We start from the raw sequence: 22,323 nt of genomic DNA, 5'->3' as shown, positions 1-22,323 counted from the left end.
TAACTATTTCATAGCCCGCAAGTAAGGACCAACTTCCTAAAAATGCGCTTTTTGTTTTATTCATCTGACCCGTGTTCACAAAGATTTAAGGATCAAGATCAGGATCAAATATTCTCCATTATTTATCCTCATAGATTAAATATTCAATGTTAACTTAATAAAACTGGACTTGAAATAGCATGTTTATTGTTATTTTTACAAGATATTGGCATTTTACAGTTGATCCAAATTTTTATTTTGATCCGATTATTTTGTATTTGTTTTGTTATTTGCTGATTTTATCCCAAAATAGGTTGGTTCTTTTTAAATAAGCAATTATTTACATTTCAAATAATTCTGGCATAATACGATCAGTTTTAGTTTTATTAACAATGAAAACAAAATCAGGATAATTTGATCCTGATCTTTTCTTTGTGAACACGGGGCTTGTATGACCACTAATAAATGAGATTATGCAAAACGGACTGTCTGGTAGAAAAATAATCGATAATTTCTCAATATCTGTAACATTTCAACGCCGGGTGTTCACAGTATACAGAATCGCATTCAACGCGGAATACTGACGAAAAAGGGAAGACTTGTGTCAAGGCTTTTCGAATATTAAACCTATAAGTAAGGACATCTTATTCTTTGCAAAAGAAAATAAATTCAAATCTATTCTGACTCGTTGTTGTTCAAAATACCGGTTAAAAAATGTTCGCGGTATCAGAATTTTTAGGATGCGCGCGCATGGTATGACCACAGCGCAACGGACAAAGCTTTCACGTCGAGAGCTATATGCGGCGTAACAATGCGCTCTTCTCTCGATATCGATTCATTAAAGACGACCTCAGCTGACATGACTGGTGCCAACGCTCTGTATCTGCAAGCGTTTTTCAATACTGTGTCAGACTATTGATATTTGCGTTAAAAATTAACAGTGAATGGATTACAGTTTGTTCTCTGTGAAAGGTAAGTCTTAATTATTTTGATTACAAATGTAGTTGTAAAGTCTACTTAGGAAATAAACAATAATTACATACAGATCTACACAGACTTTATCTAGATTGACTAACACTTACACACGCATCTTGAACCATTTAAAGATGGTCTGTTTATCTACAGAACTCGCCGGTAGTACATAGTTAACTTGTAGCTATATCTACTTGCGGACAGTGAACCGCATAAAGTGTTATGCTAATCAGAACACCTACCTCGCCGATTATTCACAAGTTTGACGGAAAGTGCCGAGAATATGCGATTGGTGTTGATCGAAAGATTATATTGATATCCAGGTCAGACGGTCATATTGAACCGTTCCCAAAGCGATATTTCCATCTAACCGTTTAACAATACCAGTGTCTGACCTATATACAATGTACATGCTATGTATATCACTGACTAGGTTACAGCAGACATGAGGTAAAACAATGTGTGATTATAGACTTAAAGCGACATACATGTAAAACTATTTGGTTTAGTAACACAAAGGCACGTTGTTAACTAACTATAGTATTTTATGTGATATTGTGCATTATTTGTAGATATTATAATATGTAAAAATTATATTCAACATAATTATATACGTAAATAGGTCTACTTAAATTAATGAACACGTCAAGAATCAATTTGTTGTTCAGACCTGTCCTATACTGTCCTCTTAGCTGATTCAAAGTCCTTAAGTTTATCAGAAATAACGCTATTTTTCAAAAGATGCTTAGATCTTTAGTCTTGATATAGTTTTTAGTTACATCGATGTAGGCCTCAAATAATATGAAATGAACCCTATATTTCAAAAGATGTCATGATAAAGTTTTAATTACATATCTGTAGGCATCCAATAATATGAAATGTCAATGAAAACCATCGACAAAACAAAAGCAAAACAACAAACTACAGCGTGTAGTTCAGAAATCTAGATATTTCAGCAGAAATTAAATGGTATAGAATACATGCGATTTTCTCTCGCTTATTCTATCTATCATTGAATGCCATTTATTCAATTTTAAAGCGATAATCTCGCAAAGTCGCTGCTTTAGCAAATCCCTAAATGAATAAAACTCAATCTAAAATATATATTATAGCATACCATAGGAGATTCAAAGAGGTCCAAAAGCGCAAAACATGAAATCTAAAAATCTAACATAGATCAACCGGGGTAGTTAAAACGGCAATCGGGGTAGTTAAAACGGCAACCGGGGTAGTTAAAACGGAAAAAAGAAATGAATTCATAATTACATAGAACATTGGTGTTAAGTGCAAATATAGATCCAATTAAAAAATAATATTTTTAGGTCATTACCTATGGAGTGAGCGGATGATCACGAGTTTTTGTTTTAGACCTGCATATGATACCGATCAGTATTTCGGTCTAATCTACGCTGCTGCTGCTAAAAATAGTAATAATAATAATAATAATAATAATAATAAACATGCACACAAATAGTATGAGTATGCGTTAGTTTATTTTTATTATTTCATATTCAATTTATATTATATTCATTAACTTATATAAAGTTGATTTATAGATATACAAGTAAAAAAGAACTTTATTTTGTAGACAAATTATATTATGTTTTTGAAACTACAAGCACAACCACTATAACTGTGTTCAATGTATATTCGAGAATGGTGTTGATGGTACACCATGATTTCATATGGCAAATTTCCTTGTAAATGGGAGGGCACTCTTGTAGATATTTTCATTTTGATTTTAGAGTAAATTCCCTTTACAGTTTTTGTCTCCTTTTCCTTACGCTACAGTAACTTGATACCAATTGAATATATTCAGTGGACCAGTGAAATTTCAAGTGAAAGGATGTACATTAAATGAAAAAGGAAGATTTAAAAGGTTAGTATAGTTTGTATATTTGTTATGGTTATTTACTTTTACTACTTCATCGTTTTAAAAAATAATTATACATTATTTTCTCTGTCGTTATTGGGTGAAAGTTGTAACTGAAGGTCTGTTGAGAATAAATGATAAGAAATTGAATTAAAACATCAAACTTGATGTATGTTTATACTGAAAAATCTACGGTTGTTGAACATTTAAAGAAAAGCTTCAACCAATGTGTTTACATTCAGATTCCACAGGAACTGCTAAACAAGCTGATAAACATTTTAAGATCGTGTAGGGTGAACCCGTTTGTCTACGAGGTCATTTTTTTTCTGCAGAAAACAGAAAGTGTATTTTTAACCGTAAATTGTTTAATTAATACCTCTGAGATGAAGTACACGCGTTATGTTCAATGTTTGAAATGAAAACAAAGTGTTATTGGCTATGCAGGGACTGGCCACTAAATGACCCTTGTTATCAGATGTTAAGCGTGTTGGAAAATAGGAAATAATGCAGTGCAAATGAGCCGCGTCACGACAAAACCAACATAATGGGTTTGCGACCAGCATGGATCCAGACCAGTCTGCGCATCCGCGCAGGCTGGTCTGGATCCATGCTGGTCGCAAACGCACTATGTTGGTTTTGTCGTGACGCGGCTCAAATTATTTTATCTACTTTTCCATCGCTGACACATGGCCAATTTATTAACTTATTCGGTTGTATACACGGATAAGTATGTAAATTATTCATTAAAAATTGTTATTGACTGGTATGAAATAGTATACAATTAATGTACATGAATTTAACACATATAAAATTAAAATAAGCCAAGACACGATACAATGTTATGTATATGATATTGTGTACACCGGGTGTGGTTTGTTTGTTTACATCCGTTATTCATATTTCAGTTTACATGTTTTATTTGTTTACCCACTCAGTACATAGTGCGTTAAGATAGTTTTGAGTCAGCAGCATCTGTGTCTACTTGTCATTGTGTCATTAACGTATATATGCATGAATAAACGCTTATCCTCCGCATGCAGTTGTCAACTTCCCATCTCACAATGTTTGAGGCGCTGGTGAAATGAGCCGCGTCACGGCAAAACCAACATAATGGGTTTGCGACCAGCAAGGATCAAGACTAGCCTGCGCATCCGCGAAGATCAATGCTGTTCGCTGTCAGTTTCTCTACTTGTAATAGGCTTTGTAAGCGAACAGCATGGATCCTGATCAGACTGCGCGGATGCAAACCCATTATGTTGGTTTTGTCGTGACGCGGCTCATTAATTAATATTTCCATTTACACAACCGCAAATCACATAGAAATAAGCCGTGGCAAGTTGGCAACTATTACTATACAATCTAGTTCCTAGCGGGGATATAACTTTAAAAAAATTACGACATAAATACATTCTCTTCAGTACTCAATTTCTAAAGAATTTGACATTTATTTATAAATGTATATAACACATTTTTGCAGTACACTGCGTTCTAATAAGTACGTAATATTTTATCACTAAGCAGAGTAAAATCCTAAGAAATGTTTATATTTTAAACAGTCATTTTAGTTTAAGACGCGACATACTTATAGAATTACATAATATTAAATAATATAAAAAAAATGCGACTTTGAAGACCCTAAGGCGATTAAAAAAAAACACCATATTGCTTAATGGTTAATTACAGCATGACTTGAATGTATTTTATTTGTAGTTCATACAATTTAAAATTGGATTTCACCTTAACATATGATATCTGTAGGGGTTTTCATGATATGATTAATTAAGAACATTTAGTAAAATTCAAGAATAATGGCGAGTTTTATTTTGTAGTTCACAATTAGTTGATTTTTATTTATTTTTATATTTCCAATGTATACAATAAAATCTAAAATATCACAAGCACATGAACAATGAATGCATGTAAACATGTTTGAAGTCATTTTGACTTATGACCCCCTCTGGTTCTGCCTGTAAAGTCATTCGTATATGACTCAAAACAGTAAGATACCAAGTGATTACGTTCCGACCCACATGCCTACATAGATATGATTTAAGATCAATGAATAATACTTGAATTAAGTGCATGACTACAGTGTTTTGGACAGATAAAGAATTCGGGTTGTTTATTACGGTGTCACTTCTTTTCATTTTGCCATTAACCACGATGCATTCGCTGATGATAACGCAGTGATGATAACGCGATGATGATAACATACAAGACAAACTGTATGTAGGTTAATTGGCCACCGGCCCATACACACAAACTATAATACTATTATACTAAATGGATGTTACAAACCAGACATAGAAATAAATATTGTAAAATGACAGAATTTAACATATAAATAAAACGATGGCGGTAACGCAGTGATACTTTCACACGATGATGATAACGCGATGGTACTATGGCATGATGATGAAAATGAGGTTATACTAGTGCACGATGATGATTACTCGATGATACTATAACACGGCGATGAAAACGTGGTGATAATATGACACGATAATGAAAACGGGGTGGTACTATAACACGTTGATGAAAACGAAGTGATAAAATGGCACGCAGCTGATAACGCAATTATACCGTGACACTATGATGAAAATGAGTGATAATATGGCAGGATGATGAAAACGAAGTGATACTATGACTCGATGATTAAAACGAGATGATAATATTACACGATGGTGAAAATGCGGTGATACTATGACACGATGATGAATCAAGGTGATTTTATGACACGATGATGAAAACGAGGTGACACTATGACACGATGATGAAAACGAGGTGACACTATGACACGATGATGAAAACGAGGTTATATTATGACACGATGATGAAAATGAGGTGGTAATATGACACGATGATGAAAACGAGGTGATAATATGGCACGATGATGAAATGCGTTGATACTATGACACGATGATAAAAATGAGGTATATTAAGAGATGAAAACGAAGTGATACTACGACACGATGATGTATATGCGGTTATACTATGACACGATGGTGTGAATGCGGTGATACTATGAAACGATGATGAAAACAAGGTGATTCTATGACACGATGATGAAAACGAGGTGACACTATGACACGATTATGAAAACGAGGTGATACTATGACACGATGTTGAAAACGAGGTGACACTATGACACGATTATGAAAACGCGATGATACTATGACACGATGATGAAAACGAGATGATAATATGACACGATGATGAAAATGCGGTGATACTATGACACGATGATGAACACGAGCTGATACTATGACACGATGATGAAAACGAGATGATTCTATGACACGATGATGAAAACGAGATGATTCTATGACACGATGATGAAAACGAGGGGATACTGACACGGTGATGAAAACGCGTTGCTTCTATGACATGACGATGAAAACGGACGATAGTATGACGTGATGATGAAAACTTGATGAAACGATAACACGGTGATTAAAACTTTTTGGAACGATGACACAATAATGAAAACACGATTGCACAAAGGTGTTCTTATACTGAAATACCACCTGTCATGCAATCGCAACTTTTCGGTCCTTTCCGTCAGTCTTCGTGTTATTATAAATAATAGCCGAGGACGTTCCGATTGCATCGCTTGTTAACTTACTCAAACTTTTTTCATAACTTTTTTAATAGAATACTTTTTTTATGAGACCGAGGAGGTTCACATTTTTGGCAAACATGGTTTTCACTCAGTCTCAGGAAATTTGTAGTGATCATTATTTGAATAGATATCAAAAACGTCCTAGTAAAGTTGTGTGCATTGGAAATCAATAGCACGCGCCAATCATTTATTCAAGCGATCCCGCGGTATTAAAAAAATGATAACGTTAAGTCTCTTGATTTAAGACTAGTTTGATTTTCAGAAAAGACCCTCCGTTCAGAGTGTAACGGCATTTTAGTACAAGCAGGTAGTCAATCGTTCTTACATAATCTTGGTATGTTGAACCCATGTTTTGCTCTACCACGGCTGTACTCAAAGTCCTTGCCCTTCTAAAGGTCACATCAAAATGGCCGCCGTTGACCGTAACCATTTCTTATTTCTTGTTAATTGCGTATTGTGTATGTGCATTAAACCTCATGGAATTTAGCTTCAATTACTTTTGGGAATACTTGGCTGATAGTTAAACATGATTTAAACATTGAGTACTATGGCGGCCATCTTTTATTTAAAATATAAAAGTAATGTGCTTTTAAAGATTCTTTAACTCAAATGTTTTATGTTTTTTTTATCATAAATATGATGTTTAAATGAAGATTTATCAATATTGTTAGTTTCAAAAAGCAATTTTGTAAAGAAGTTACCGAATTTATATTTCATGTAAATAAAGGGCGTAATTAGAAATTCATTACTGATAAAGTCTAAAAAGAAATGAATGCATATATTTTAAAGATTACTTACAATACGTTTAAACATTTGCAGTAAATGTTTCATATATTCTTGGGTGTTCGGAAATTGTTTTAGAAGAATAATTACATACATATATAAAATTTCACTTATGTGTTGTCACATCTTTAATTACAACATACAGGATCTTGAAACAAATTGATTTTTCTGTAAATAATTATCAAAAATATTATAATGGTACTATAACTATAATAGGTCATTATTCTTTTTGGACAATTAATCTATGTCAGGTTTCTGAGATTAAACATGCACAATTTAATTCACCACTAGATATTTAAGTTTTTAATTTTGATAAAACAGCATATGTGTAAACCTTAATGGGCACTAAATCATTTTAAAATTTGAAGTCCGTTTGCAAATATTTTAAAAATAGCTTTGTCATCTTCACAGACCAGCGACTTTGTCTCTTGGCATGCATGTCATTGCAACATCAACTGAACGACCTGAAATCAACAGAATCCCCGATGAAAGTCCAAAACGGCAAAATTGAAAACAGGATCGGTTTGATTGAGCCTGTTTATGGACGGTACAGGAAATTGCAAGCTACCGTCCAAGGCCCCTAGCACCGGCCTAAGCAGAATTCATTTTTTAAACATGGAAATGTCAATTTTTGAATCAAGAAACATCCGCTTATATTATTTTTTATTGTTGTATTGATGTAGCTTCTTTAAAAAGTGTCGTATGTATAAATCACCTTAATTTCATTGAATAACTTTAAACATGTTTAGATTTATATAACTTCATGGTTTTATGTCAGACCACGCGGATTTATTGTAATATAAATCCCTGGTCAGACCATCTATTTCTTAATTGAAAAATAAATAAATGTCAACGTCATTTTTAACTTTATTGTCTTTCACTAAGGGAAAAATGTCTCGTAAAAATAAACCATAAACAGCCTATAGGCTAGTAATGTCTTACAACAGAGGAAAACATCAATCGCAACTTTTCGGTCTTCGGATAAGGACCTCGAACACAATAGTAAATACACATGTGCAGAACGGATGCGGTATTTCGGTCTAACCTACGCTAAGAAACTTTAATAAACATGTAAACAAATAGTAAGTCGTTAAGACATAATACATTAAAATGTAGTTTTAATGGATGTTTTTTCTAAGGCTGCGGGTTTAAGTCGTAATTAGTATCACTGCATTTTTATAATAAAAGAAAACAAGCCCAGAAAAGGCCTTCTTGTGCTGGTTTACGTTAAATATAATACATTGGAAGTTGTCAGCCATTTTGAAAACCAAGATGGCTTTCGCAATAAATTTTAATTTTTCCATTAATTCTTTTGGTTTAGACTTCAGCCGCCTAAAATTAACCTTGGATGTCTGCGATTTTCATACAGGTACTATATAGGCAGATTGAAAACAGTTTCTTTAAACCTTTTCATGACATTAGAATTAAGAAACGTTTTAAGTGAAAACATGGGCACGACGATCTGTTGTTTTTTTTTTTAGTAGATCTATATCTAGGTTGAAGAAATGCAGCAGTGAAGACGTATTATTTTTTAATTAACTTATATTTCGTCCAATTTAAATGTTTTATTGGTAATTCATTCGTCTGGTTATCACAGTTTGCCCCGATTCTGTCCATTACAGAAATACGAACACCCTTGTTCTGGCGCCAGTCCGTCCTATATCTATTTTAAATTTATTAAATAATTTCACGAATTTGTTACAGGAAATAGTACTAGATCTATGTGAGGGGAAGCTACTGAAATGGCTTATTTGTTTAAGCAATACTTTTATTGAGGAATTTATTGCAAGAAAGCATATGTTAAAAATAATTCGTCCACTCATATAATCATAATTTAAATGTTACGGTTTACCTCGGTAGCTCGGCATAAAAATGATAGAATTGGTGAAGCTATGCACGTATAAGAGCTAGGTCTAGCTTAGTCCTATAAATATGACGTCGGTTTGGGCAAAGCAACGTCATATCGAAATTGCTCAAAAATCCATAGCATGCTCCGCCAGAAAATCGGGCGGAACGAAAAACAAGACAGCGTGTATTTACATTAGTTTTGACCTATTTATGAACAAAACTAAAAAATAAATATCTTTTGTCAAAATAATTAAACTGTCACATCCGAAAAATCAGGATTAAATCCTTTCATGTATTTAAAATTTCTTTTACAGCCGATTAACAAATGGCGGCCGTATAGTGCGCGAAATCTGATTGCAAGCGTTTAACTCTAACGGAATAGTTTTTTAACGAAATAATTGCCCATGCACCGTCAGTGTATTTGAATATATTTTTCCGTTCAAAAATTTGGAATCAATCTGTAAAGCACCTTGCTTAACCAGTACGGCTGATAGACAAAAATAGATTGATGTTTATATTTTATTTTAAATTGATAAGTACATTGTTTGAGAGTTTTTGTGTATGATTGAGCATGAAATTAAAAGAGAAGAAGATAAGCTTTTGAATAAAGCTTAAAAGGCAAGACAATAGACATTTTTAAAAAAAAAATTATGATGCTATGCGTTTTTGAGCAATAACTATTAGATGCCAGACTTGACTGAAATAAACTATAACAAGCCTGTAACGTCTTATATATTGGACTAGGTCTAACTAATTCTTAGAAGATAATTGAAACATGAGTCATCTTGCAGAAAATTGTAGATCTACTTATTAGAAGGAACGTTAACAGAAATTTCAATTCAACTTTCAAATAAGTCACGTAAAAAAATATTTTCAACTTCATTGTTCTGTAGATCTACTATAAGCAGTCCGCGGATAACTGAATGACGTCACGTAAAGCTTCACATTGATGACGCCAAGTTAAAAACCCTAGGCTACTGTTCTGTTTTGATATGCACTGTACATAAATATAGTCTAGAATCTACTGTAATTTTATAAACAGTGATTTTATCGCTAAATAAAATCACTGTTTTTGCGTTCGGGTGCGAGGTATTACATCACGAGGGCCTAGCGATAAAATCACCGATTTGAATATATTATTTCGATTTTATCACGACATCAACAAATAAATGTTGCCGTATTTGATATTAAGCTAAATTGCGCCTGATTTGCTTCCGTACTTACTTTCCTTTTAGTGGTTAAGTCACATGTATAATGGTTATGTCATATGTCTAAATATAGAACGTAATAATTATACACACTTACTTCTATTTCCAATAGGGAAAAACACGGGTCGTGTTAGAATGTAATGTAATGTACAGCTCAACATACCAATGCAATGCAGCGCATTGTAGCTCTAATGTTTACATTTTATAACATAATTATTATAATATCTATATAGATCTAGTATATAGAGGATATTTAATGAGTGTAGTTTAATACTAAATTTACTGAATGAGTTGAATAAAATCATATTCTGCGAGCCTCTGGCGAGCATGATATAGTTTTATTCAACGAGTTCAATAAATTTAGTATTGAATCTACAAGAATATAATATTCTATTTATCACATATGTAAAATAAGAACAGTAAACTGTTAAAATGAGTAATTTGTCAATGACGCGCCTATAGTGTAACGCTAACATTAGCGCGCTTTAACGCTATGTTTCTGTATAGCGCAAATGACGTCGATTCAAAGTGTTATTACACTAGTGTAATATCGTTTTTATTAATTGGCCTTATTACACTCCTGCGCCGCGGTTTATGTGATAAATTGTTATATTTCAAGGTATGGCGAAGTATGCTGTATATGGATTTGTCTGTCTATGTATGGTGATGATGTTTATGTATATGATTAAAACAAAAGGTGAGTGGAATTTACGATTTTAGAATTATGAGTGACATTAGATATATTATACACATTTTTTTATTGTCACTTTGTTTCCAGATGTTTTGAGCTGAATTAATTAAAAAGATTGACTATTCAATTTATTGTACTGGTTGATAACCATGTAAACCGGACAACCACCAAACATGTATATTAATAAACTATATATTTTTAGATCTGGACATCTTTAAACAGTTTGAATATCACATGGTCTTTGCTCGGGTATTTTCATTTTTAGTCACGTGGTCTATAAATGAATAGTTCACTACTTCGGCCAGTTTGGGCAAAATTGGTGTTTCAAAGTAGATCTACGGAAGATTTTCCAAATATGTTCCCAAAGTCCCAAAGTATGCCTAGTGATATACGCAATAAAGATATACATAAATTATATAACTTTACTATACATTACAGCACGCAATATTTTAATTTCTACTTTTTTAACTATTTGTTTACGAATTAATCAACGACCTAATAGACTAGTACATGTACAATATAAATGTTAAATATCTATTTCAGATGTCACAATCTATGCCAGTCATTTGTCAGTTTCCAAAACATACATTACTGGAGGTAATTGGACATGTAAGTCTTTAATTTTAATAACATTAAAACTGTCCGATCATTTAACTTACTATCGTCTAAACCCCTATAAAATTTCGCTTTTTATCTCATCGGAGCACAGGCTAACCCTGTGTCCGTCGTCAGTCATTAACAATTTTACTTAAGCTACTAAATCGCTTGGTTAATAGTGATGAAACTATACAGGAATGATTATTAAGTGGTCCTCTATGAATTATTATATTACCCAAATGGTTCAGGTCCACTGAACAAGATTGCCACCGGTGCTAAAAGTAGAGAGAAAAAACCTTCCGATGACATCTCATCTTCAACTACTTGGTAGATTTTGATGAAACTTTACAGCAATAATAATGTCATGAGGAAGCGTCTTGTCCTTTTAACTATCAGCGGTCTGGTTAGCTCAATAGGTAAAGCGTTCGACTGGGAATCGAGCGATTCCCGGTTCGATTCCCGGACAACGCAGGTTGTTGGCGGTTTGATTGATCATGAAGTCCTTTCGATGGTCATTCTCACTGTACCTCTTCTCTGGCATGTACAGAAGTCATCAATTCCTTGCGAAAGTGAAGGCAACTAATACTGGTAAACGGCTTGACAGCTTTCCCAGGAACGATGCCGTGGCTGAACTGTGCTCTGGTAAATTCAACGTGGCCCGTTATCGTGATCCGGAGGGTACACTAGGTGTCAACACCAACACCACCACATCTTAACCTTTACAAAAACTGAAAAGATTGCTGCCAGAATTTAAAACTAAGCTTTGAATGACATCTCCTCCTAAGTCGCTTGGCCAGTCTTGATGAAACTACTTAGTCGCTTGGCCAATCTTGATGAGACATTTGTTCTATTTTGTTATAAAAGTCAAGCTTCACTAAACTTGAACTGAAAATTGAACAAACATAAAATCAATACTACATCCCACTGAGGGGAATAGAATGAAGTGTTCATCCGAGACAAGTGATTTAACAGATAGACATTATCTTGCCTAAGGTAGACAGTTGGTTCTAGGTGTGGTATTTATTTTATTATACTGAATAAATAAATACTCTAGATAAAGATCTCAAACATAATAACTAAAACCCGACACCACCCGGAAACTAACGAGGGTCGTTTAAAGCTGGACGAAACGTGTTGTTGTATGTGACATAATGATTGCTATCCTCTAACGTCACATAAAACGCTATATTGTAGACAAACCACTGAGTCATTGTAAATTAAAGTTTAAAAAAATATTATTTTCTTTATTTTAGATTATCAGAAAACTTCGCCAGTCCTTTCAAATGATATAGCATCTATTCATACTGGTAAGAAATTTCACCATAACATGTATAGGTATATATAACATAAAGTCATCCTGTCATAGTATATAGTCATACTGGTATGAAATTTTATCATAGCTCTAGTTTATATAAGAAAACTTGTCATATATAGCATTTAGTCATACTGGTCAGAAATCTTGCCTTAGCATAAAGTCATACTGGTAAGAAATATTGTCTAAGCATTTAGTCACACTGGTAAGACAACGTGTCATAAATAAAGACATATTGGTAACAAATTTTGTCTTAACATAAGGTCATACTGGTAGAAAAAAATTGTTTTACCATATAGTCATTCTGTTCAAAAATCTCGTTATGGCATTTAGTCACACTATTAAGAGAACGTGTCATAGCAAATAGTCACACTGTTAAAAAAATCTTGTCTTATTATGGTAAGAAAGAAAATTGTCTTTGCATATAGTAATACTGGGAAGAAATAATGTCTTAGCATAAGTCATACAAATGATAAATCTTGTTTTAGCAAATGATCTTTCTGTTAAGAAATATTGTCATGGCATTTAGTCACACTGGAAAGCATATAGTCAATCCTGAAGAAAACTAGAAATGTGTCCATAGGACACGGATGCCCCCCACACGCCACTGTTCTGTCAATTTTATGACTCTAGGTCAAATATTTTTTGGACTACATGTGCCACAAGTTGAAAACTAAAAATCAACAAAGGGCCATAACTCTGTTAAATTTGGTCGCAGCAAAAATTCCTTCCTTGACTACAATCTACACATTAAGGTTGTTAATCCCTGGAAGTTTAAGCAAAATCTGCCATCCGGTTTAAGAGGAGTTGCGTTCACAAAATTTCTACATAGTATATAGTGAAAAAATCAACAAAGGCCCATAATTCTGTAAATTTGGTCGCAGCGAAAATTCCTTCCTTTACTACCATCTACACCTTAAGGTTGTTCAATCCCTGTAAGTTTAAGCAAAATCTGCCATCCGGTTTAAGAGGAGTTGCGTTCACAAATTTCTACATAGTATATATAGTGAAAAAATCAACAAAAGGGCCATAATTCTGTTAAAATTTGGTCGCAGCAAAAATTCCTTCCTTTACTACCATCTACACATTAAGGTTGTTCATCCCTGTAAGTTTAAGCAAAATCTGCCATCCGGTTTAAGAGGAGTTGCGTTCACAAAAATTTCTAACATAGTATCTAGGGAAAAAATCAACAAAGGGCCATAATTCTGTTAAATTTGGTCACAGCGAAAATTCCTTCCTTTACTACCATCTACACATAAAAGTTGTTCATCCCTGTAAGTTTAAGCAAAATCTGCCATCCGGTTTTAGAGGAGTTGCGTTCACAAGATTTCGGGACGTACGGACGGACGGACTGACGTATTGACGGACTGACGGACGGACAAGTGCAACGCTATATGCTCCCACATTGTGGGGGCATAAAAAACTTGTTTTAACATACAGTGATACTGGTAGGAAATTTTGGTAAAAAGTCTTGTCATATATTATATCATAAAGTAACACTAGTAAGGAATCTTGTCATCGCATAAAGTCATACTGATATATCGTATCTTAACATAAAGTCATACTGGTACGAAATCTTGGTTATAGCATATACTAGTATTAGAAGTGTCGTCAAATTGGTAAAAAAAAATTGTCGTAGCATAAAATCATACTGGTAAGGAATCTTGTACATTGTAAGAGCATTAAGGCATCCTGGTAAAAAAATCTTGACATAACATAATTATACCAGAAATGATGTCTTAGTATATAGTCATAGTAGTAAGAAATCTTGTAAAGCAAAACAAAATCAAAACAAACAAATTATTTATCAAGAAAGATCTGTTTTATTATCATTTTGAATTCTTATAAAGTAATTTGAAAATCAGCAGTGCAGCGCACAATAAAAACTAAGGTATTACAAAAAATGCAAGCTTACATCTGTTAAATACTAAGCAACATAAAAATAATTTATTCATTTCAGGTAGAAGGAAGTATGACTTCAATATTGTTTTACCAAACTTAATTCCGCCTGGATTTATTCCCGACGATAGAACCAAAGGTAAGTACGCAAGACAGTGTTATAGATTGTACCATTATCTACCACGGTCTGTACGCTCCACTTTACTCAATGCTGGATGGTGGTTAAATAAAAATAACATAGAAAAGGAGGCATTACTCTGCAAACGTGCACATTAGAGTTATGTGCCCTTCATAGACAACAGATATTTCAAGTTTGAAATGAATATCTTTAACGGTTTAATAGAAGAGGGCAAATATTCTAAGTCAAACAAGGAAAATAATAACGCAAAGACGGCTTTCAGGATTATCTCTCCCTTTCATTTCAAAAAGAATATGTGTGAATATATTTGATACTTTTTTGCGAAATATACCATAAAAATAACAAAGAAATTTAAAGTGAAAAGGGGACAAGACTATGAAAAAAATGAGTTAAAAGATAACCAGTCATTTAGAAATGCATTCCAATTTAAAAAAAAAAACTGAACTTAAAAGAAGAAAAAAAAACATGGAAAAGGGGGGTATAACTTTGCAAAAATGAATTTATGATTATCTGCCCTTCTGAAATTGTGTCATGTTTTGAAAGTGAACAGTTATATCAAATTTAAAGTGAATCACTTTGAGAAAGCGGACCTTGACAAAAAGGGTTAAAATTTCAGTAACTGATGAAAAAAGGGGGCACAACTTTGGAAAATAGAGTATCTGCTCATTTAGACTGGCGCCCTTTCATGAACAAACAATATATATGTCAAGTCTGAAGTGGAAAGTTTTCTTGATAAAGGGTTATCTGAATGCCTTATTTGACTTTAATTTAAGTTGATGTATACACAAATTTTAAAATTTCTATCTTGATATAAAATGAAAGAAACTTTTTTGCGAAGAATGACTCAACATTTACACCGGTAATAACTTTCGTTCAGCTACATGTAGTATAAAACGGCCGAATCATAAATTCTTGATAACGTAATAAATTTCGTTCAATAAGAAAGTCGAATCATAAATTCTTGATATAATGACAGAAAAAAAACCCGTTTATTTTGATACTTAAAACATCTGAAGGTGTTCAAAGTTTGGCATAAACATGGCTTAATAGTACGGAATACCGTTAAGGCCATCGTGGTTATACGTTTAAATACAGAGGGCGACAGTGCGATGACGTCAATACGATAGCGCGATAGCCACAATGCGATGGCGACAATGCGATAGTACGATGACGACAGGGTGAAAGTGTTATCGCACTGTCGCCATCGCATGGTCGCATTGTCGTCATCAAACTGTCGTGTTGTCGTCATCGCACTATCGCATTGTCGTACTGTCGTCATCGCACTGTCGCCGTCGCACTGTCGCCATCGCATTGTCGACTATCGCCTTCCCGTGTGCGGTTCTTAACTGCTGACGAATAAGCTGACGGTATAGAATATGGGAAAATAATTTTACTTTAAATTTGTCAGTAAATCATTTTCTTCTTGTTTTCTTTTTTTTTCTTTTCCTTTTTATTATTATTTTTTGTTTGTTTCTTTTCTGTACACAAAAAATGTCTAAAAAAAATTTTTATATCCAAAGATAGGGGAAATACTTAAAGAGTTAAACAGACACGGAAAATGTAAGAATTTGTGTAAAACTTTAATATAGTAGAAATATTTCAGATGAAAATGATGTTTTGTTGACATTTAAAAGATGTAAAAAATTGAAATAATTGTTTTTACTTATATAAAAAAGACAAACAAATTCATAGATCATATTACAAAAATGTGTACAAAAATAAAATTATGTAATGGAAAATGATAATGATAATAATGTAAATTTGAACAGTCTGTATAAAATACAAAATAAAAAGATTCCTTATATTTTATTGGTCAGTCATACATAAGTTTTCTCGACAAATACAAATATAGTTCATGATTAATAAAAATAACTGGTCAGCAATGGTCGCTATAAAATACTGCTAAAATCACTTAAGTAATATCTATTAAATTGTTATTGGTCATTAGTGGTGTTATTGTTTTGTAAGATGTAGAATTCATTATATTACTAACATTGTAAAAAAATAATATTTTCTTCTATCTAACATAATTAGTCATCAATTTTCACTATAAGTTTAACTGGTCAGCAGATTCTACTACACGTATAAGTTTAACTGGTCAGCATATTGTACTTTAGCCAACTGTTTCCGCTGGTGGACTTAGTGAGACAAGGTGTTTCAATGTTGATAAACAAAAAACACATCTATCTTGCTGTCGTATATCCATTTTATTTATACTGGAAAAAACTGGGTTTAATTTGGGGAGAAGGGGGTGAAGAGAAAACATGCAAAGTTCGAATAACCAACTCCCTGCTGGTAGGTAGTGGGGGATTACAAATAACCAACTACCTGCTAGTAGGTAGTAGGGTATTACAAATAACCAACTACCTGCTAGTAGGTAGTGGGGGATTACAAATAATCAACTACCTGCTGGTAGGTAGTGGGGGATTACAAATAACCAACTACCTGCTGGTAGGTAGTGGGGGATTACAAATAACCAACTACCTGCTGGTAGGAAGTGGGGGATTACAAATAACCAACTACCTGCTGGTAGGTAGTGGGGTATTACAAATAACCAACTACCTGCTGGTAGATAGTGGGGGATTACAAATAACCAACTACCTGCTGGTAGGTAGTGGGGGATTACAAATAACCAACTACCAACTACCTACCAAACTGACGCTCAGAGACTGCTGATGTACAATGAGAGGAAAATGATATTTGCCGTGAAATACTAATTTATTTTGCAATATTAGTAAAAATTGCTTTCCTTCTTAAACTATATGGTCAGCAGATTTAACCTACTGTGCGCCGCAAAAAAGTGACCACTTTTTAATAACATTTCTCAATCGAGTACAAGTGTTTGGGGATAAAATAGGGCATTGTTTTTACTATTTATCTTTTACTTCTCTATATGAGGTAAAGGGTTAAACATATTAAAAAACTTTAATATCCTCTATGTTCTACTGACCAATTAAATATCTTTTGAATGTCAATATAACATCCTTTTCATCAAAAATTCTCTCGACTTTAAAGTTTCACACAGTTCATTACATTTTCCGTGTATTTTATACTTATTTTAATGCGATAGTATTATTGCATTGTCGCCATCGCATTATCGCCATCGCGTAATCGCACTGTCGACATCGCATTGTCACCATCGCATTGTCGCATTATCGTACTGTCGTCATCGCATTATCGCACTGTCGCCATCGCACTATCTCACTGTCGCCATCGCACTATCGTATTGTCGTCATCGCACTATTGCCCTCTGAATTATAAAGTATAACCACGATGGCCCTAACGGTATTCCGTACAATAGTATCGAGGTCATGGGTTCGAATCCCCGGTGCATCTCATGCAGTAACTTGGTGACGATTCTGTTAAAAAAAAAAACATTGTTTTTATACAACTTTGCATTGTTTTATACAACCTATACGTAACTTTATACAACTTATACATTGTTTTATACAACTCGTACATTATTTTGTAAATTTTATTGTAAAGTTTTTCTCTTTTTTTCCAGAGATTTCTTTCCAGTGCAAAGAAACGTTCAATAAAACTCTACGGGACAACCTGGCAGTGCTTATGAATTATCCACGTGGTGCTGCTGAGAAATATTTTCATAAACTTGGTGTACACAAAACCGGCCCTGATAAAATGAGAACGTTTCCAGTTTTCGCGACTGCCTTTGATAATAAATATTTCTATCGTGCTCAAGGATTATTTAAATCAATTCACGAAAGGTTTCTAGGCAACAGAACTGACCTGCATGTAATAGTTTATGATCTTGGCATGACGTCATTACAATATACTAAGGTAATAATAGTTATTTTTTACAGAATTATTTTCAGTTAATTTCATCGTCTGCTGCGTCGTAACCGATGTTTTATATGAGCCGTGTCACGACAAAACCAACATAGTGCGTTTGCGACCAGCATGGATCCAGACCAGCGTGCGCTTTCGCGCAGTCTGATCAGGATCCATGCTGTTCTTATCGGTTCTCTACTTGTTATAGAGTCGGTAAGCGAACAGCATGGATCCTGATCAGACTGCGCGGATGCGCAGGCTGGTCTGGATCCATGCTGGTCGCAAACCCATTATGTTGGCTGCGTCGTAACCGATGTTTTATATGCAGCCAAGGCTGTAATTTATCCTTCTTTAGTATTTGATTTAGTTATAGAAATTTGACTTACATATCATTCATTTTTGTCAAGAATCCACCCCTTTTTATGGACAAAAAGGTGGGCACTTTGAACCGTTTGTTCTAAGGTCCTTAATTCCGTCATACATTTTTTTCTTGACTTGAATGTAATGTTTATATACATTGTATATATATCAGGACCCTTGTCTTAAATGTCAAGATTGTGCTTAACTTACCTTCCATTTAGCTTAAGTACTTTGAAATTCAGGATCCATTCTGAGACCTGCTACCTTATACTAGTATATAAATACGGCTTCTTAAGAATCATTAAGTAACCTAAGTATAAAATATATATTTTCAGAAACGATCGACAACTATTTCTGACATTTTAATCTCGTTACATTTCACAATTTACTTTAAACTTATTTGTTTTCATTTTCTTAACACTGTTGTTAATTGCGTATTTCTTATTTTAGTTAAAAAGAAGTTGCAAGTGTGAGATACGGAGATTTCCATTTGAGAACTTCCCTCCGCACGTCATGGAATTAAACACATACGCATTTAAGCCAATTATTGTTCAGGTAAGTATCTGAATTCATTTACACCGAAGTGAAATAACTTTGTATGAAAAGAAATTTGTGTAGTTTACCCATGTATCTAAACTAGTTCATTTGCTTGGAGAAAGGATAAGAAAGCATGCGCATAGATCTGGTAACTGCAAGGGTTGATATACATTTTATTATCAGTTATAAGATAAACAGCACAAAAAATACGAAAATCACGTTCAGTTAAAATTATTGACATAATGAATACATGAGTATTCAGCACTTGCTCTAAACTTATTATTTTATCATTACTATTAAAGTGGCTGCGTAGAAGATTTTCGCGAAAGTTGTTTGGCAAAAGCATCACAAATTACATTCGTTACGTCTAGTCATTTATAAATGACTACATTTTTTGATGAATATGTCCCAATACGGAACCAATTAGTTTTTTAATTATTTATATATTCTTACATTTAACACAGATGTTATTTATGGAATTTGGTTTTGTATGGTGGATGGATAGCTCAATCAGATTCGCAACAAGCATCGTTGATCCTGCCATAGACTACGTCAAAAAGTACAGTATTCTTCACACAGTTTCTACAAATGACAGACGCTCATCTAGCATGACTCATCATACTGATAATGGCACTTACGAGTTCCTCGGCGAAGATCGTTGTAAATTTAGACCTTTTGGTGAAATCTGGGCGACGACGGCCATGTTTCATTTTGATCGCGTATCACGTGTTGCCGTTGAAGCTTGGGTGACATGCGCATTGAACAAAAACTGCATTGCGCCTGACGGAAGTGAGAATAAACTGTATTGTGATTCTAGGAAAGACTATGATGGCCGTTGCCATCGGTTTGACCAGTCTGTGTTAGGTATTATCACACGTAGAATATTTCACGAACAGAATAGATATCCGTTAGATTATAGATTAAATGACATTTATCAAATTAACCGCGATGAGTATGTCCCTTATTTTAAATTATAATATTCCATTTACTTTGTTTACGATTTTTACCTTTATAAATAAATTTTGTCAAAATATACAAGCATTTTTTCCTGGTTGCTTAGTTCCGTTTACGCATACAATGTATCATCGACAACCTTCTGTATATTTTCCGATTAGTGTGTGCTGTGTCATAAAGGGGACATGTTAGCAGGAGTCTATATTTGAAAATGTTTCAATTTCAAGTTATACCGGCACTGCAAAGATCTATGGCAAAATTCAATCTTTCAATCGGAACACCTCATCCGAAGATTGCTAATCTTTATTGGCAGAGGAAGACCACGGGTGATGTTGTGTGTTTATCACGTGCCGTCTTTACGAAAGCTAGCTGAATAACTTGGTAGTAATTCTGAATCGCCAAGGGGTTTCAAAATCACAGCGGCAGAGTTAATTGATCCTTAAACGACTTTAACCACTAAACCACTGGACCCTCAAACAATATACATTTAACTGGTTAGATCTGGGAAAATTTAATTTTAGTCTTTGCAACACAGATCTTTTTATTGCGATTAGTACTGTGACGAGTAAAATATTTGTAATACATCACAAGATATTATAAATAATTTACAAGAAAAGCATTGATACAAAGCATCAAAGGCGACGCTAAAAGAATTGATCATGTTTTGCACCTATTAAATACTTAACAAAAGATGTGTACTTTATAGTAATACCATTACAGGTGTCCTGGAGGCTAGGCCCAGTTTCAGTTGAAACTTAAACCAAAAGAATAGACTCTGTCTTTCCAAGATGCAAAGACAATTTATAGTCAATTAACCAATCTTATAAGACTCATGCCATAAGAGAGAATTTCTTCAGATTTATTTTATCAGATACAAGGATACCTGAGTCATCAGCATATAATAAAGGCTTATTGCTTAGGGTTGCAGACATGTCATTGACATATATTAGACATAAAAGAGGACCTAAAATGAAACTCGGGGGGGGGGGGGACACCATTGGGTACTCGGAGCAGTAGTATAATGAGTACCAGCCACATCCACCAGATGCTGTCTATCAGAGATAAGACTTGAACCATGTAAGAATGTCATTACCTATATGGCAGATGCTTGAAGTTTCATGAAGAAGAAGAAGAACTTCTTCATGTGCAGTATAGTGTGATCAACTGTATCAAATGCCTTTTGTAGATCTAAAAGTATCAAGCAATACTGCCTAATTTCAAATTTAATACAATCTGTTAAATGAATCAAATGTGTGTCAGTTGAAAAACCACTTCTAAACCCTGACTGAAACTGCCTGACCATGACTCGAACCCATGACTGTCAGAAAACCAACTGAGCTATCAGCTTGACCAGAACTCGAACCTGTGACCCACAGAATAATGTACCACGGCTGTAGCGATTGAGCTATCTGCTTACACATTTTCTCCCCTAAATAGTGAACAGTTCTAAAAATATGATAAACAAGATCAACAAGGAAGGCGGCGTTCAATGAACGCAACCCCCATATGACCCAGCAACAAGAACCAGCGGCAAGGAGAAACAAAAACAGGACAGGGCACAAGGCAGCACGGACAGGTTAATCACTAAATGATAAATAATTTGTAGCTGATTAGGAATTCAAAGAAAACAAATGATTGAATAATAGGCCCACAAAGTCAAAGGGGACAGGAGACCGGGGGAAGGGAGGGGAGGGGGGATAATCAAAGAAATAAAAACTAGGGGTAAAGGAGGAAGATACTTACCGTAGATGAGAAAACAA

The 22,323-nt window shown here is 34.0% G+C and overlaps 1 protein-coding gene across 5 annotated transcripts; it reads left to right on the top strand.

The window, feature by feature from the left end:
- The first annotated feature begins 891 nt into the window (after positions 1 to 891).
- On the top strand, positions 892 to 20,601 carry LOC132742094 (uncharacterized). Of its 5 annotated transcripts, none has more exons than XM_060730396.1 (8): positions 892 to 951; positions 10,905 to 10,982; positions 11,520 to 11,573; positions 12,827 to 12,880; positions 14,846 to 14,923; positions 18,429 to 18,721; positions 19,523 to 19,627; positions 20,074 to 20,601. In XM_060730396.1, the coding sequence occupies exons 1-8, from the start codon at positions 924 to 926 to the stop codon at positions 20,584 to 20,586; spliced, it is 1,203 nt and encodes a 400-aa protein (XP_060586379.1). In that variant the 5' UTR covers positions 892 to 923; the 3' UTR covers positions 20,587 to 20,601. The 5 variants fall into 5 exon arrangements, with proteins under 5 accessions (XP_060586379.1, XP_060586381.1, XP_060586377.1 ...); XM_060730394.1 differs by having other exon boundaries at positions 896 to 951; positions 11,520 to 11,585; XM_060730395.1 differs by lacking the exon at positions 892 to 951 and adding an exon at positions 2,753 to 2,830 and having other exon boundaries at positions 11,520 to 11,585.
- The last annotated feature ends 1,722 nt before the right edge of the window (positions 20,602 to 22,323 follow it).

This window comes from Ruditapes philippinarum, unplaced genomic scaffold (assembly GCF_026571515.1).
Source record: "Ruditapes philippinarum isolate M1 unplaced genomic scaffold, ASM2657151v2 ctg2680_1_1_1_1, whole genome shotgun sequence".
Lineage (NCBI taxonomy): Eukaryota > Metazoa > Mollusca > Bivalvia > Venerida > Veneridae > Ruditapes > Ruditapes philippinarum.
The sequence above is the reverse complement of the archived record's forward strand: the minus strand, read 5'-3'. Positions and strand labels throughout refer to the sequence as shown.